This window comes from Perca fluviatilis, chromosome 8 (assembly GCF_010015445.1).
Source record: "Perca fluviatilis chromosome 8, GENO_Pfluv_1.0, whole genome shotgun sequence".
NCBI lineage: Eukaryota > Metazoa > Chordata > Actinopteri > Perciformes > Percidae > Perca > Perca fluviatilis.
In genome coordinates, this window is record NC_053119.1 from 41,909,682 (window position 1) to 41,927,520 (window position 17,839).

The following is a 17,839-nucleotide window of genomic DNA, read 5'->3' on the forward strand; positions in this document are numbered from 1 at the left end:
ATAATCACCAATAATGTGGATACAAGGATGAAGTGGGAAAAGGCAGACAATAAACAATAACAATAAACAGCTAGTAAGTCTGGTAAGTTCAGAAAATTCAAAAAGCTTTACTGTAATGCAGCCTTTAAAACCAGGAAAAGACAACATATTACGATATCCCAAATTTAAGACGATATCTAAGCCACATATTAAACATTAGATTTGAAAAAATCTTTTAGTGTGCGCATTGTATTAGGTCAGACTACTCTAAAATATTCCAATCAAAATCAATTCAAGAATCAGCTTTGCTGCAGTTTTCTTCAACCAGGAGATGCTTTTAACCCCTCCCAGTAGCATGTAGATTTTCTTTTAATCTGCATCGCTGACAACGTGGTTACATTTGCGGTGCATTTCTATTCATTCCACTGGAGTCACTGTGATATGTGGCTTGGATTGAACGTATAAATAAAGAGAAAATAGAATGAAGCTCTCAGTACTGTTGGGTCTGACTATGGTGCTAGCCCGGATTGATTTAGCTTTGACACTTTCTGGTGTTTACCAGGCCTTTATACTATTGGTAGAATTCTCTAGATACAGCGTATATCAGAAACGTATAAATCTGTCTTCAAAAAGCATTTATTTGATTTTTCTTTTATGGAACAGTCCATATAATTACCCCCTTTGAATATAAAGGTAATTGACTTTGTGTGAGGTTGAGAGTATACTCCACTAGCAGCCATTGGAAAATCTGGAGCAAGCTGCCTTTTACCTGATCTTTTTGGTTTGCACTGTTCAGTCTGACTCAATGTTAATCAAGCTAATAGCAATTATTCTAGCTCAGAAATGCTAATTAGCATTTTATTTACCCACTGCCAGTGGTGGAAGAAGTATTAATATCACACTATAAAAATACTCTGTTACAAGTATAAGTCCTGCATTAAAATTGTACTACTGTATTAAAAGTAAAAGTACTCAATGCAGAAAAATCCTTACATTTTAGAAACTGAAAATAATTAAAACAGTTCTGTCAATCAGCTAAGTGATTAATTGTCAATATTTCAGCTGGACTTTTAGGCCGTTCTATTGTTGGCTAGTTTAATTTAGAATCAAACATCAGATGTTATAAACTACATGTGTTCTGTGTGCAGGAATCTTAATGTGTAAAGTAACTAGTAACTAAAGCTGGAACAGATGAATGTAGATGAGTAACTAAAGTAACTAGTAACTAAAGCTGGAACAGATGAATGTAGTGGAGTAACTAAAGTAACTAGTAACTAAAGCTGGAACAGATGAATGTAGTGGAGTAACTAAAGTAACTAGTAACTAAAGCTGGAACAGATGAATGTAGTGGAGTAACTAAAGTAACTAGTAACTAAAGCTGGAACAGATGAATGTAGTGGAGTAACTAAAGTAACTAGTAACTAAAGCTGTAACAGATGAATGTAGTGGAGTAACTAAAGTAACTAGTAACTAAAGCTGGAACAGATGAATGTAGTGGAGTAAAAAGTCCAATATTTCTCTGTGAAATGTAGCGGAGTAGAAGTAGAAAGTGGCATGAAAAGAAAAGACTCAAGTAAAGTACAAGTACCTCAACATTTGTACTGAAGTACAGTACTGGAGTAAATGTACTTAGTTACATTCCACCACTGCAACACTGCTAAAAAGAGGAAAGGAACTATTGTTATTGACAAGATTTGAGACACTAACATCAGCAGACTTGTTGATTTATATGGTTATGAAAACCTCCATTAAACCCTAAGTAGTTTTTTTAACCCACAGGGCAGCATGAGAAACATGAAATTAATTCTGAAAATATGCAAATGAGTCACTGTATGTAGCATTTTTAATGTCATCATTGGTTTATTTTTTCAATATGTGATTTGGGCAAGTCACACCTGTACTGTTGTGAAAGAATCCGAGCATGAGATTTCTACTAGTGCAGTACAGACCTTGTGAATGAATCCCATCAATAGATCTCACAGCCAAAACCATGTCGGATACGGGAATGACCTTATTACACCAAAGTGTGTGTGTGTGTGTGTGTGTGTGTGTGTATGTGTGAGAAAGATGTGAAAATTCTCACCATTTTACTCAAGGCCAAGTCTCTGTATGTCAACGGAGAGGAGAAGAGGAGAAGAGATATGGAAAGAAACACTGTCTCTGATATGATTTGAGGATGGAGCGATGATGGTTAGACTTCACATACTATGACCTTGTGTGTGTGTGTGTGTGTGTGTGTGTGTGTGTGTGTGTGTGTGTGTGTGTGTGTGTGTGTAAGAAACCAGTTCTTCTTAGCCTTTCTTTTACCTCTTCATGAATCCCTATGGTTATTTTAACTTGTGTGCGTGTGTGTGGTCTCCCACTAGTCATGGTTTTTCTAAAGTATCACCAGAGTCATTGAATGGTTCAGCAGTGGGAACCCTGCAGTGTGTGTGTGTGTGTGTGTGTGTGTGTGTGTGTGTGTATTTATATGTAACAACCTTGTATCCCCGCTTCACTCGTGGCCTTGCCTGGCTGTTGGGTGTAAGGAGGGGCTGGGGGGTGGAGGGTTGTTTGAGATAGGAAGGGATTCAATAAGTAGTTGAATCAACCCCTCCTCCCCCTGTGGATCTTAGGACGGTGGGAAAGTTCAAATCTGCTGCTATTTTCTATCTTTTATCAGCCGGGCTTATCGGCTGGCTTTCTCGTCTGCATGCCTGGCTTCAGTAGTCTCAGCTCAGGCTACATGGTAACTGCTCTCTATCTCCCTCCCTCCAAACTCCTCCCCTCTTTTTTTGAAACACCACCTGTTCGTACTCCTTTTTCTCCTCTGCTTTTTTTTTTTTTTTTAATCATGACCCGTCTATTAAAAAGACAAAGAGAATATTTGGTATCAGGCGTTCATATTTTAGACATTTTTGGTCATATAAACTATTAAGAGAAGTAGGCCCAGATTAGCCCTGACAGGCAGATTTGTCTTGTAGATCATACAAACGCATTGTACTATATACAGGGTGGCTGCAAGTCCTGGAAAGGTCATACCATGTCTGAGATTACCTCTATTTATGGGCCTTCAATCAGAGATTCTCATTCTTGGGGTCAGGACCCATTGTGGAGGGTCACTTGATATGCACATGGAGTCGTATACGTTGATGTGTTTCATGTTAAACATTAAAACAATCAGACTTCTTTAAGCATACGTTTTATATGATGTAGGGCTGCAACTTACTATTATTTTTTAATGTCGATTAATTCATTTTGTTGATTCATTGCTTCGTGGTTTAGTCTATAAAATGTCAGAAAATGGTGAAAAATGTCGATGAGTGTTTTCCAAAGTCTAAGATGACGTCGTCAAATGTCTTGTTTTGTCCAAAACTCAAAGCTATTCAGTTTACTGTTATAAAGAAGTAAGGAAACTAGAAAATATTCACTTTTAAGAAGCTGAAATTATCATTTATTCTTTAAAAAATGACAAACCCATTGATCAATTATCAAAATAGTTGGGAAATGAATGATAATTTATGATGAATCAATTAATCTTTGCTGCTCTAATATGATTTATGTGGAGCCCCCTCTATTCCCTAGAAAATAAATAACAAAAATGCAGACTTTCTAAATGCTGGGGGTCTAGGCGATTGTTAGTATGATGCTACCCAACCGAGTCTGACAAGCTCAGTGAACATGCAGCTTAATATGAAACACGGGGGCTGGTGCCTTGGTGGCCATAACATAACATGGGAATCAGAATAGTGAAGAGTTTGATCGGATTGAATTTGCATCCGCAGCATGAAAGCTAGTAGTTTTTTCTTTTGAGAAATACATGTCTGGAACATACACAAACTGCAGTTGCCTTGCTTATCATAATGCACCACTCATTTTTGCTGTATTTAAACTGTGGACTGCTGTTCCTCTGGGATGGATGTGGGAGTGAGGCGTCCTTGAGGAACATGAAACAGTCTGTCAGGGAGAGGGTGTCTGAAGTGCTGCCAGAGAAGAAACAGCTGTCAAACAGAAAACCAAGAGAACAGACTTGATCCAACACATCACAAGGTGTCTCCAGGGGCGATTCCAGTGGGGGTGCAATAATCAGTCTGGGGGGGCACAGGGGAGAGACAGACATTCATTTTTATCAGAATACAGAATAGAAAATCTGCTTAGAAATATAGGAAATACTGGATGGGATAGGACAACACAATGCCATTTTGCTAAATAAAACCTCACATTCATTATTAATTTCACTTGTTTTTATTTTCAGGAAATATGTTTTCAAATACAATACACATTTTCTATGGGCTCTAAAAAATTGGATAGTTATCATGGAAACGTTAATTGGTCATCAAATTTCAACAAAGTACACAGTTGCCATATAATGTGTGTTGAAAGTATACAGTATATCCATTTACCAAATGGAAAGGCAGCGATTGGCAGCAAAGTGACAGACTCTGATCCAGTGGAAATCACATTTGTCAGATTGACAGCACTCTAGCCCAATAGATTGGGGGGGCAGCAGGGCACTGCAGGGCATAGCAGGATGTAGCAGGGCACTGCAGGATGTAGCAGGACGTAGCAGGCCAGGGCATGGCAGGGCATAGCAGGGCATAGCAGGGCACTGCAGGGTGTAGCAGGGCATAGCAGGGCGCCAAACAGGACCACGGTGACAGCTGCAACCATGATTTAGGTGCCACCCTAATCCAAGGAAAACTGTGGGGCGAGAAAACAGAAGGACTCCGGGGAATAAGCTCCCCAGAGCTAAGTTAGGAACAAGCATTTCTGGGACATGAATGCACACAGATGAATTGGTGTACAATATTCATCACATTGCTTCATCTCTCACTCCAAAGTGCAGTGCTTGGAGAACATTCGTCCGTTACATGGGAACTGTGTACAAAGTGCAGCCCAAATGGCATTGAGCTGTATAAAAACAACAATGAGAGGTTGAACAGATGTGCTGTTCAGAGATGGCGAGAGGTGACTTTGTGTTAGTCAGACGAGCTTGATAGGATCTCTCTGTCAAAGGTGATGAAATCGGCTGAAATGCAGCATCTCCAAAACGTTATCGCAGTACGTGAGTCATGTGGTTCCGTTTTGACAAACTGTTATTGCCGCATCGTGTGCTCTGTTCCTCGCTGGTACCATGTTCCTTTCCTATTAATTGATTATTGACGATGAATGATAGATGCTTTATTTTTGCTCACACAGTTCCTTGAAGAAATACTAGAAAGATTTTAAATATTAAATAGGGACAGACCCATTATCAGCCCTGGCTGATTATTGGGCTGTTTTGCAGATGATTTTTATCTACGTTTTTATTTGCCTAATAACCGATAAAGTTATTGAATTAAAGTGTTGTACTTTGGCTTGGCTGCAGCTCTGTGTCTGTCCCTCTGCTTCGGTTTCCCTCACCACTGAGTCTGACTTCATGTCTACCCCCCCCCCAACACTATCTGACTCTCTGTTACTGGGGATTATGACGAAAGTTTCTCATTTATTAAATAATTGCTTAAAGCATTTATACAAAGATTTGTTTTGGAGTTTGTAACATTCCACATATTTTAATTTTGAGTTAAAGATTATCATTTTCACTGTAAATGCATGGTTTCCAAATATGGGTTATTGGTTTCATTAACTACCTAATATTGGTATCGGCCTTGAACAACCAGTATCGGTCACTCTCTAATACTAAATCCTTTATAGTGCTAAACTGAATAGTTTCAACGAGCATTTGGATTCCCCCCATTTGTTCTTTCTCCCCCTCTGAAACGGCTAATGTAAGGTGGAGTTGAGTGATACAGGATTTCTTCTGATAGCGACGGGAATATGAGTTTAAATAATCTGATAAGGGCACATGTTCTCTATACTAGGATTGGGTACAACTTGGAACCTTTTCAAACATTAAGATTCCAATGGAAGGGTTTTTATTGGAATCCTTTGGAAAATTTGGAATCCAATCATCAGTTTTAAATTTAACATGCACAAGTTTTGGTTTCCGTAGCGCCCACCGTGCTTCCGGGCGCTTGATGTGTTGCACAGTAAGCGGCGCTCTGCAGTGTGGCTTTATTTTATGTTAAAAAAAAAAGCCTTGTAAAACTTTAAATAACCAGTGAATCAAAGTAACATTTTGCTCTTATCTGTGAAATAAGCATGTGACCCGTTTCAACTCCACCACTCAAAGAATCGGAATCAAAATCAGTTGTTAAAATCCAAACGATGTCCAACACTATTCAATACTATATTATGAACGCACCATAACAGAATTTATTTTGAAATGGGTACCTTAAATGTAATGATATGTATATCGTAATATTGTAATATGACACAAATGTGTTTTCCGGGTTTTTAAAAGTGAAGTCCTTTTCTGAACTTACCAGACTAGCTGTTCTATTATCTGCCTTTATCCACATAGACATTATATCCACATTACTGATGATTATTTATCACAAATCTCAATGTGTAAACAAACTACCTAGCCTACAATATCGCCACAATATCGACATTGAGGTATTTGGTCAAAAATATCGTGATATTTGATCATCTCCATATCGCCCGGCTCTATCCCAAGGAACCACTTTTCCTCACCTCCGAACCCCTTGACAAATGTGTGTATGTCTAGTCCACTGTTGTGAGTGGGTACAGTATTGGCTGTAACACTGCGGGACTGCTATCAGGTCTAAAGCAACACGGTGTTCCAACATGGAAAAGCAGCAGCAGGGAGATTTATTTCCGTAGACTCGGGCCGGTGAACAGTCCTCCTGAGAGGCGCCGGGACCATCAGATAGGCCCTCTGTGAAGAGGCTGCTTATCCTCTCCTCCAGGGTTAGTTTTTCTCTAAGGGGGGCATGAAGGATACCCCGCCACTGGACCATCCATCACAGTCAGCGCTGATGAAGGCCACTGTAGGTGTCCGTGGCGCTACAGGGCCAGTATTGCTGCTGTCTCTTTACCTGCCCTCCTCACGCCCAGGAAGCACAATATCTCCCCTTACAGAGGAGAGAAACTAATTGTTACTTTTTGCATGGTGTCAAGTCGCTTTCATTCTGTGTCCATTACACTCCATCCCTACGTCCGCTGGGCGGCTTTGTCGCCATCTATCTCTTCTTCTCTTCCTTGTTTCTCTCTCTCTTCCAATGTTCAGGCAGCGTCCCTCCCCGCCATCTCCCCAGGACCTTTTATCTGGGAGACGGCTCTGCTCATTAAGGAGTTAATTTTCCCACTGCTATCTCTGATTAGTATAGTCAACCTAAAGCACTGTGAATTCTTCAAATTTTCTTCCTTGTTATCAAAAAGAGAGAGGGAAAAAAATGGGAATGGGGGGATATTTAATCGGTTAAGTAGTCTTCCTGGGGAACTAGATTTCTCTCTCCCTCTCTCTTTTTTTCCTCTTCCCAGCAATGTAAAGAAATCTCTCTGAAAGCTGGCCCAGCTCAGTAATTCAGTTTTTAAAAGCGTGAGGATAGAGGGAAAGAAGAAGGAGGTTGTGGAGGAGGGGGTGGGGCGGCGGCGAGCAGGAGAGGGAGGGGAAAAGAGGAGAGAAAAAAAAAAAAAGACTTGATGAAATTCCGCTATCAGCTCCGAACCAATATGCAAAATATCTCGCTGGAAATCAAATAGCTATTATGTTTTCATTTCCACGTCGGCGTATTTGCTTAATGAAGAGGAGACAGATCAGACCGGCAGAGAGAGTCTGCAGGAGCCGATAACCGCCAACGGCTCCCAGCTATCCGCACACAGTGACGCTCCCAGTCACTACGCTTTTTCACAGACAGGAAAAAAAGAAAAAGAAAAAGGGATGGAGGGGGAGAAAAGAGATAGGGAGGGGAGGAAGGTGATGGAGTATAAGGGATAGAGAGAGAGAATGTGTGATATTGAAAGGGGACGGAGAAGAAGAAAGAGAGGTGGTGGTGGTGGCGGGGAGGGGGGGGATAAGGGGATGAGGAACGGAGAGATAATGACAGAAAGAGAGGAGGAAGTTAGAATATAAAGGAGAGACTGCAGTTTGGAATGGTGTGAGATGAGGGATGAGAGAAGAGATGGCGACTGGGAGAATTTTCTTTGCATCGCTGAGAAAACGGGGTCCAAAACGTCTTCGGCTCAAGGCCGTTAAAGTTGTTGAATACAAATCAATTTAAGAATGAAATCTAGGAAATTACTTTTAGAGTTCTTACAATATGTTAAAAATGTTTAGCGTGATCAATCCTGCAACAACATGCTCTTCTGTGTTATGTTGATGCATTTTTTCAGGTTTTTGAAGTTTGATGTCATGCTGTGTTCAAGTGCAGCAGTTCAGCCCTTTATCATTGCAGTGTAATCAGTCATTATCATTAGCCATACTGTATGGATTTTGCTGATGGCTGTGATGGACATTTTACTACTTTTTTTTTTTTTTTTTGTGCTTTTCTGCGGGTGTTCCGCTTTTATCTCTGTGTATTTATTTCTCCCTTCCGCCTGTCCTTCACACTGTGGGGGGGGGGGTGCTTTGTATTTCTTATGGCCATGGCAGCAAACCTGCTGTGGCCATGGAATTAAAATATTCCTCTGTGACGCAAACATTTATCTGGGCACTGGCACTTTTTTTTTGGTTTTTTTTGCGCAGTTGATGTTGTCACATAAAAACCCAGCATGTGTAGGTTTAATCATGGCTCAGGAGATGTGGGAAAGTGAGCGCCTGCTTTGGATTGATGCTGTCAATGCTGCCAAATTTGTTGATATTCAAATAATAATATAATTCAGTTCCACTCTTAATAATAATACCTTTTATTCATGTAGTCTTATATGCTCAGTGTTGGACACATGTGCAGTGCAGCGCAGGAAGAGGATTCCTTCTCAGACATTGGTCTTGTTCAGTAAGGTCCAACTTTTATTCTCTCAAGCAAGTGTAATGTGATCACACTGTCTCATTAGAATCCATTCGGATTAAGTGCTTCCTACATTACAGTTTAGAATTGATCATTTGATCACTGCTACAATACATAAATAAATAATCATGATAGATGAATGCAGAATTTGTTCAACCCAAGCTGCATTTCATATATAAGGGCTGGGTTAAAATAATCAATTCTCCAATTAAAGTCAATCTGTGAGCCCTACGGGATCGTCCACGACATCACACGGCACCTCCGATTAATATTTAGATTATTTAATGAAACTTTTATCGATCTTCTTACCATTTTTTCCAGCTAGAAGCTAAGAAGCTAGCCGTCATGGGGGTGTCTTTGTTGTCTTCGTAGCCTTTCCAGAAGGTTTTCTATCCAGCCTGGAACTTGTGCCTCTTTTCGGAGTTGTTCAGCAATAAATCCAAACGCTTACATCCAAGATTTATCCACTCGATGTCCGTAATTTATCAATTTTCCGTCATTTCTGCCGCTAGCTCTGTGCTACCGGCTGCTACAGTCTAGTATAAATCTCCCATGATGCTTTGCAAGACTGTTTTGACGTTTTTCAACCAATGGGAAGGCAGGTCCATCACACAAAGAGTATATAGTCGAAAAGAGAGTTCACTCCAGGAAACAGGAGCGAGAACAAAGAGTAAAGTGAAAAAGAGAGATAACTACGGTCTATGACCGTTCTACAGAGAAGAATGGCGTCACTGTTTAGATATTTGGGATACATTTGGGCCTTTTTTTTTTGAAGAAATGTAAATAGTTTGTCATTTATATGAGTTATAATGTTCATTATGTTTATTTTTGCACTGGATGACTCCAAATATATAGGATAACTGTTTTAGACAACACAAATGCTTGCTGTGTGTGTGATATCAATACATTTGAACATTATTATTTTGATTATTGGCAAAAGCGTCTGGACTTTTTTTGAAAAATTGTATATAATTTGTCAACTATATAAGTTATAATGTTTATTTCTTCACAGTTTGACACCCAAGACATATGGGAACTGATTTAGACAGGAGATTGGCTTAGCTTTTATTGTTCTGTGTGTGATATCAATAAATATCTGTGAGATTCATTTTCCGTTTTATTTATTTATTTGTTTTTAAGGTCATACGACCTTTTTTTACTTTCAATTGACCTCACTACAGCTCAAATATTCTAATAGCCCCGTTTTTCCTGAAAAAAATGATGTACACTGATTGACTATAGACAACAGGGTTGATGTTTTACAAGCTTTTTTAGAAAATAAAACCAGACGGACAAGGAATTGTAAAAATGGCCTTAGGTTCCTGGACGTTAAGTGATCCGATAACTATTAATAATATCCCAAAAGCAATGTTTTATTGTCCCCAAAAGTATACTTTGTTTTATCAAAAAAGATAAATCTCTCTGTTTGTTCATCTCACTTCAATTTTGTTGTTGCAAAATGGGATTGTCAAGCAGACAAACTGACCAACACATATATGATAATAGATCCATACTTGGCATCTGTGTAGCGATACAGTATTGCCACGGAAAATATCACGATATTATGCTGTATTGATTTTTTTCCCCCACCCCTAGTGCACTCTGGGAAACTTTTATCATCATCACATTAGATGTGAAGACTTGTGGGGCGGTCAATAAGTCAGATGTGTTGAATTTGCTTTGCTTCAGTTTGTCATCCCCGGAGGAATCAATGGGCAGATCCTAAAGGGCTGAGGAGAAAAAGCTGATTATTATTGAAGCTGAATATAACCGATCACTATCAGCGTGTGGCTGTGTGGACGCTTCCTCTCGTGTGAGGGTTGACGGTAGGGAACGGTAGCCATGGAGCTGTGATAAGAGCCCATGCAGCGTTGGTGTGTGTGTGTGTGTGTGTGTGGGGGTTTAACGTGCAAAGTTGATTAAAAGTATTTCCTCAGTGGTGGGTAATTCTCTTCACTCTGATCAATAAGTGTCTCCTCTCCAGTGCGTGACTCTGTGTCAGGTACCTTAGTTTCTGCCTCCTCTTCTTCTCGTGCTCCTCCTTTTTCTTCCTCTGAATATCCTCCTTTAATGTCTTCTCTTCACAAGTCTCTGATTTTCTTACACAAGTATGCCTCCCCCTCCCTCTCCCTCTCTCGCTTTCCCCTTCTTGCTTTCAGGGCTAATGTGTTTTTTTTTTTTGCGCGGCGGGGTTATTAGCGTGAGAGCTTGCGTCTGTTTAATCAGGCTTGTTGAGCATGCAGGTTTGATGTGTGTTGTCTCTGTGTTTAATCAGCGAGCTGCTTGCTGCAGGTTTGATGTGGACGGAGAGTTAATAAAGCAGTATCTTTGGCGCCTTCATCAGCCGCGGCACTTTGTTCTGCCTCTCCTCTCGCCTCACAAGACAGACAGCTGCAGTCTTTGCGCTGGAACTCAAGTATCCCTGTACTACCTCATCTGGATGGGGGACTGGGTTTTTCCTTAGCCAACGTTGACTCCTAATATTTTCTTTCAAGAGTAATCCTGTATCCTGGTAAAACTGTGTTCGCCTGAAACACCTTAATAAATGTCTTTTGTTCCCTTAAAATTGTTAGCGGAGGAATTTTGTGAACTTGTGTACACGATCACCGTCACAATGGCTCAACGCCCGTCATGATGTTTATCAGTTTTAAGCTTAACAAATGTATTGATTATTCAAATAATGAGGTTATCTTTCTGTGGATCGACTAATGCATTAATAGACTGTTTGTTTCTGCTCCAGTTGATTGACATAAATCAATCAATCAGTCTATTATCAATAATATTATTTTAAGACACACATCAAGTTAAAACACCAACCGATGTTTGTTGTTTTGCTTTTGACGCTTTTATAAAGTTTTTGTTTCAACGCTTTGTTTTATTCATTGTCAATAAACCTAATTCAAATGACATTATACTGTACCTAATTTTTGAGTTCTAAAAAGCAGAAATTAGAAATGAATTAGACTAGTAGTTGAGATGAGAGGATGTGGATCACAGACTGGTTTATGTCGAAGTTTAGTCAGGATGCTGTTTTGAAACCATTAAAAAAATGTTTTTCAAATACTATAACATTTAATAAAACACCCACAATTCAATTAAATTAATCATTAATTTTCCCTGCGAATAATGTTGTATGGAACCCATACAACGTACAGCCATGCATTTGTGTTATTTTTGGACAATTTGGTTGAAAGAAACCCAAATCCCCAAACTTTGAAAGTGGACAACACGCGGGTTAATACTTTTAGGGTAGCATTTAGTGTCACAAAGCCAGTGTGATCAGATTTATATTCTTGTTTAACTATTTATTTGATCAGATTGTCTCTAATCTAAAGCTCTTGTCATTTATTTGATCTGTTTTAGGCACTTTTGCATTCCGTTCCATGTTTTATTGGCCCTTAAGTTTGGAAATATTAATAAATGTAAGCTTTAGGCTTTCTTTTTTGGTCCTCGGTCTTTAGTTGACAACCTAGAAAGCTCCGTGGTGCTGTCGGATAAGTCGGTCCCTCCTACAGAGATACACATGTGGGCTATGTCTTCTTTTATTATTTCTCCATCATTTGAATGAGTTCAGTCCAATTTTCCTGTTACGCCGTAACAATTAATAAGGCTTTAACTTTTTTAAACTGGCAAATGAAGTAGAATGTGCCGCACTTATCACACAGCCCCCTCTGCTATCCTTTCTGCCAACTATCCGAGACAGGAAGAGAAGGAGAAAGAGAGAATATTTCTCCTTGGATAAAAGAGGGGAGAGAGTGGAGCTGAAACTTTTCCGCACCATTTGATGTCTGAAAGCAGTGATGCAGCGATTGATTCATTAAACCAGAGCCGTAATGAGGAAAGAAATCATAATTCAAACTTACATTTTAAACAGGAAATATAATTGGAATTTTATACAGAGAAGTCCCTTTGTACAATTATGATTAAAGGAAAATTAATTGTATGAAAATGTCCTTATAGATACCAAAAATTAGATCTAGCAAAGCTCGGGCGACATAGACCTAATTCTAAAAAATATTGTGTACAGGAATCGATCTTTTTTTTCTCTCCTTTCTTTCTCCTCTACTTTTTTTTTATGAAGGTCCAAATCTAGCTGTGTTAATTTTATCTGAAATGAGAGTGAAGCATGCAGGCGTGGAAGTTGAAATTAGCCTAAAGATGTTTCATTTACAAAGACAGAAAGACTTTGTCAGCCGGCGATTGTTTCCCAGCATTATCTCTGCCTGCTTTTAATTGCTTTGGAAGTGAAATTAACAGAATTAGAAAAATTGCCTCTCCCTTTTTTCTAACAAGCTTCTTTATTCATGGGTATTGTTGTGTGCTTTGTATAGATTATAGACTCCTTTTGTTCTAGTATTGTAAATATATACGCCCCCCAGTCACGGCTTTAGCTCCGAAACAATCCCTCTGTTCGCTCGACACAACCTAATGAAAATTAATTTACAACCTGTCTGGATTGGGGGAGAAAAGGCGGGAAATAAAAAAATATTAAAAAAAAAACAACAATCCTGGTTTTCTCTCGTTGTCAGTTTCACTCTGATTCAGTGTTTTGAAAAAAAAGTGCCCATCTTTACTTAACTTTCTAATCCATCATCATCATCATCATCATCATCATCATCATCATCATGTACGAGAGTTGTTTTCTTCCACGGCAGTGATTAACCATTTCTGCTTCACTCTAGCACTTCCTTAATCCTCTTAAAAGAAATGGTTACCCTGAAAATTAATAATTCTATCGTGGTATCCTCTCGGGTACGGAGAATGAAGCATGCCATCCGATGCACATGAACATAATAGAAACTGCCTTTTATATTCAGCTAGCCATGAAACAATAATAACTCAATTTAATCTTTTAGTCTGAGTTAAAAAAAACAAACAGCCAATAAATCTGACGGTATATTTCAGGGTTTAGAGCTCTTAATGTACCATTCCAGTCGCCTGCTGTATTCATCTTATAGAAGGAGAATTATTAATGAAGCAATTTAAAAGAAGTCACATTAAATCCATAAACTGACTCCCATTTTTTTTGGATGTAATCTTCAAACAGGCTAAAATAGATCAAAAAGTACTGTATAATTACTATGGTCAGCAGGGATTATAAAACTGTAATTGATACAGATCAGCCCCGCACTAATCACTCTTTTAGCTACAATTTTAGGTATACTGTAATTTGGCTTTAAGGTCCCCCTTGGCTTCATGCTATCAATCTTCTGGATTAGACCGTTCAGCTTGTCCAATTTGAAACTTGAAACCGTTTTTTTTCTTTTTCTGAATGAGTCCAGTTACAAGAAAAGGATCAGTGTGTTTAGGGTACTTTTTTCCTCCCTAAAACTGTACACACAGTCATAAGTAGCTTGTTTAACAATCTCACTTCCTTTTTTACTTTTCACCTCTCCTGCACCAGTCTGTTTAGACTCGAGGCCCATGGGACCCACCCCATCTGAGGGCTGGATATTGTAAATAATATACACTTGAAATAAGTGTGTAATTAGTTAAACAATACAAATTCCACCCAACGTGTTTTCACTAGTTACAGAAAACGAGCCCAACAAAGTGTCAGTCATCTGGCCAGAACGCAGTGCTTTCCTACGCTGTGTCAAAAGTGTTGTTAAACTTTACTAATTTATAGGGGTGGGAATCACCAGAGGCCTCACGATACGATATCATCCCAATACTTATGTCACGAAACAATATTATTGCGATTTTAAACATATTGCAATATTCTGCGATATATTGCAATGTACTACCTTTTTTCCAACTTCAGATTTTTCCCAATTTCAAAAGATGTCCCGAAAGGACAATTTTGTCAACATCTGTTTTATCTAAAAAGATACATTTCTCTGTTTGTTCATCTCACTTCAATTTTATTGCTGCAAAATGTTATTGTCAGGCAGACAAACTGACCAACACATATGTCATAAAAGATCGATACTTGGCGTCTGTGTATCGATACAGTATTGCCACGAAAAATATCGCGATACTATGCTGTATCGATTCCACCTCTACTAATTTAGTGGCCGGCTGGCTGGCTAGTTAGTTAGCTTGCTTGCTAGGACGCTCAGTTCTCAGTTCAGCATCTTCTGTATTAGAGAAAAGAATCACCTCATCTGATGTTTAAAGTGAATAAAATGGCTTTGCCTCTGACTGGAACTCCACAACTACACATATCCTCTACAAGTACAATTGTGGCTGTGTTATTTGTGTCCCCTTCAATAATTGCTCTTAAGTAATATTATGTTATTAAACTTATGTTTATTGTCAAGATTTAAAATCCTTTATCAATCCCACAATAGGGTATTCACAATGTTACAGCAGCAAGGGGTCGGCAAAAAAGACACTTTAAAGATAAACAAAGTATATCAAAGTATGTATATTCGCTACTTAAATAATTAATAATGTTTGTAATATAACTGTTTGAAGTCTGTCTTCATCCGTTCACATGGTAATGTTTTTCTTTTTTTTTTGTTCAGTTTTAAAATTGCGTCAGAATCAGGTGTAGTTCTTCAGGTGTTCCAGGTAGCGCTACGAGCCGACAGCAAGCTGAAAACTGTGGATTTGAGTACAGATTCTTCCTCTTGCAGGTTCCCTTGGGGATCTCGGCGGAGACGAGGAAAACACGCCGGACAACCTCAGCCTATCAGGAGAGGAGGGAGGAGCCTCGGACCCAGATGACTCAGCAGAAGGGGACAGCTCCAGTCCCCCGCCATACAGCTACAACGAAGGTAAGGAGAGGAAGAAAGGGAGTAAAAAATCCAAGCGTAGCTCCTATGGCGCCATTTTGTTGCTATCAAGCCATCACCCGCCGTTAGCATCCCATTGACTCCCATTCATTTTGACGTCACTTTGACAGAGAATAACTTTACATCTGAAGCGTTTAAAGACTCTATTTGTCTGTTGTTTATTTCTACAGAAACACGACAATGTATAAAAGGCTCCATTACCTTGTACCTCACGTTATGGCTCCGTAGCAGACGCTTTTATAAAAATAGGCTAACGATTGGGTCATAACCACGAGACTTACTGTCACATAGTAGAGGAATTACCGTATAGTACAGGAGAAGCTCTCAGGCAGTTTGGACTTCCATTAGCTGTTTAGGTTTAATGACTAATGTTAAAGGAATATTTCACCGCTGGAAAGCTGAATATATCTTTAAATTGGGTCACTTATGTAGTAGGGGTGGGAATCACCAGAGGCCTCACGATACGATATCATCACGATACTTATGTCACGATACGATATTATTGCGATTTTAAACATATTGCAATATTCTGCGATATATTGCAATTTATTACCTTTTTTCCAACTTCAAATTTTTCCCAATTTCAAATGATGTCCCCAAAGGACAATTTTGTCAACATCTGTTTTATCTAAAAAGATACATTTCTCTGTTTGTTCATCTCACTTCAATTGTATTGCTGCAAAATCAGATCGTCAAGCAGACAAACAGACCAACACATATATCATAACAGATCGATACTTGGCGTCTGTGTATCGATACAGTATTGCCACGAAAAATATCGCGATACTATGCTGTATCGATTTTTCCCCCCACCCCTATTATGTAGTAGAAATGTGAAAAAAAAATTGAAATTGGTGCCTTCTAGGCCGAGAAAAGCCAGAAAATGTGTTTTGGTCTTATATGGATGAAAAACACCAAATCCCAGAATGCACCTGCTTCGTTGCTTTGAGTCCACTCCCAAGCCACGGCTACCGCTTGACAGACCGACAGAGGCATTCAACTCAACTCAAGCGTGTTTTATTGTCATTTCAACCATATACACGAAACGTTTCATCGTGACTCAAGTGGTGTTACACATTTAACATATATAAAAACGACATTATATAAAAACGACATACCGAAAAACAGGCTACATTTAGTACACACACTTTATAGGCTCCGTAAAAAGTTCAGCTAACGCATACTAGCATTAGCGCTGGTGGGCTGTAAACACCGAGCATAAACACAGCCGTGAATTAGTGTGTAATGTAGAATGGTCGGCATTTAACAGTCACAAACTCCACCAGCAGTTAGCAGTTAAATGGATACAAATCACCACATTTCTGACTTTCACCGGGTGTTAGCACAGCCCACATCTTTTACCTGGCGACAGAGCATCTCTATCTCGGAGGGCTAGCAGGCCTGGTAGCTGGACAGTCCGGTACACTATTCAGGCAGGTTTCCACAACAACAAAAACACGGCAGTCTCTGAACTCACGTTGGGAGTGTCGTTGAAGTTGGATGTAGTCCAGTTTGTGGTCTAAATGAGCGGACACTTGCAAGCAGGATCCGTAAAGTTCAGCTAACGCATACTAGCATTGGTGTAGCTAAACACAGAGTATAAACACAGCCGTGAATTAGAGTGGAATGTCGAATGGTCGGCATTTAACAGTCACAAGCTCCACCAGCAGTTAGCAGTAGCTAGTTGGATTTAATTTCTACACCAGTCCGTTTAACACAGCCCACCTCCACGGGCCGGCGAGAGCAGCCTGGTAGCTGGATAGTCCCGGTTCCGGTACACTGTTGTTCAGGCATGTTTCCACAACAACAAAAACACAGCAGTCACTGAACTCACGTTGGGAGTTTCGTTGAAGGAGGATGTAGTCCAGCTTGTTGTTTAATGAGCAGACACTTGCAAGCAGGATGGCTGGGACAGGTGGACAGCTAGCGTTAGCTTTCCACCTAGCCGATGAGGATGTCCCGTAGCCGGCTAGCGGCATTGAGCGACACCGCTGGTCTCCGTGCAGGCGAAGCTCACGTAGTGTGCCGAGTATTGCGTCTGTAATAACGTTTCCTCCATATTCTCCGATCTGTACCGATGTATCCCGGTGGTACACACGTCCGGTAGTTTGAATGCAGATAATTGTTGTAAATGTTTTCTGCTGAAAACGGAAAGCCTGTTTAGCGAAGATTCAAGATGGCTGACAGTCGTTTTCATTCGGAATACCTCGGCCAGACTCGGCAGTCCAACCCCCTGTGGGCGTGTTGAAAACATACGGAAGTAGATCCTACTACTGGCTGTAGTCCTTT

General features: G+C 39.7%; 1 protein-coding gene across 2 annotated transcripts in view; it reads left to right on the top strand.

Annotated features, from left to right (window-relative positions):
• Nucleotides 1-17,839, top strand: part of zfpm1 (zinc finger protein, FOG family member 1) — a 139,285-nt gene that overhangs the window by 34,464 nt on the left and 86,982 nt on the right. For both annotated transcript variants that reach the window (XM_039808248.1, XM_039808249.1), the window contains exon 2: nt 15,392-15,532. In XM_039808248.1, the coding sequence (XP_039664182.1) occupies nt 15,392-15,532 (141 nt within the window). The remainder of the gene's footprint in view (nt 1-15,391; nt 15,533-17,839) is intronic.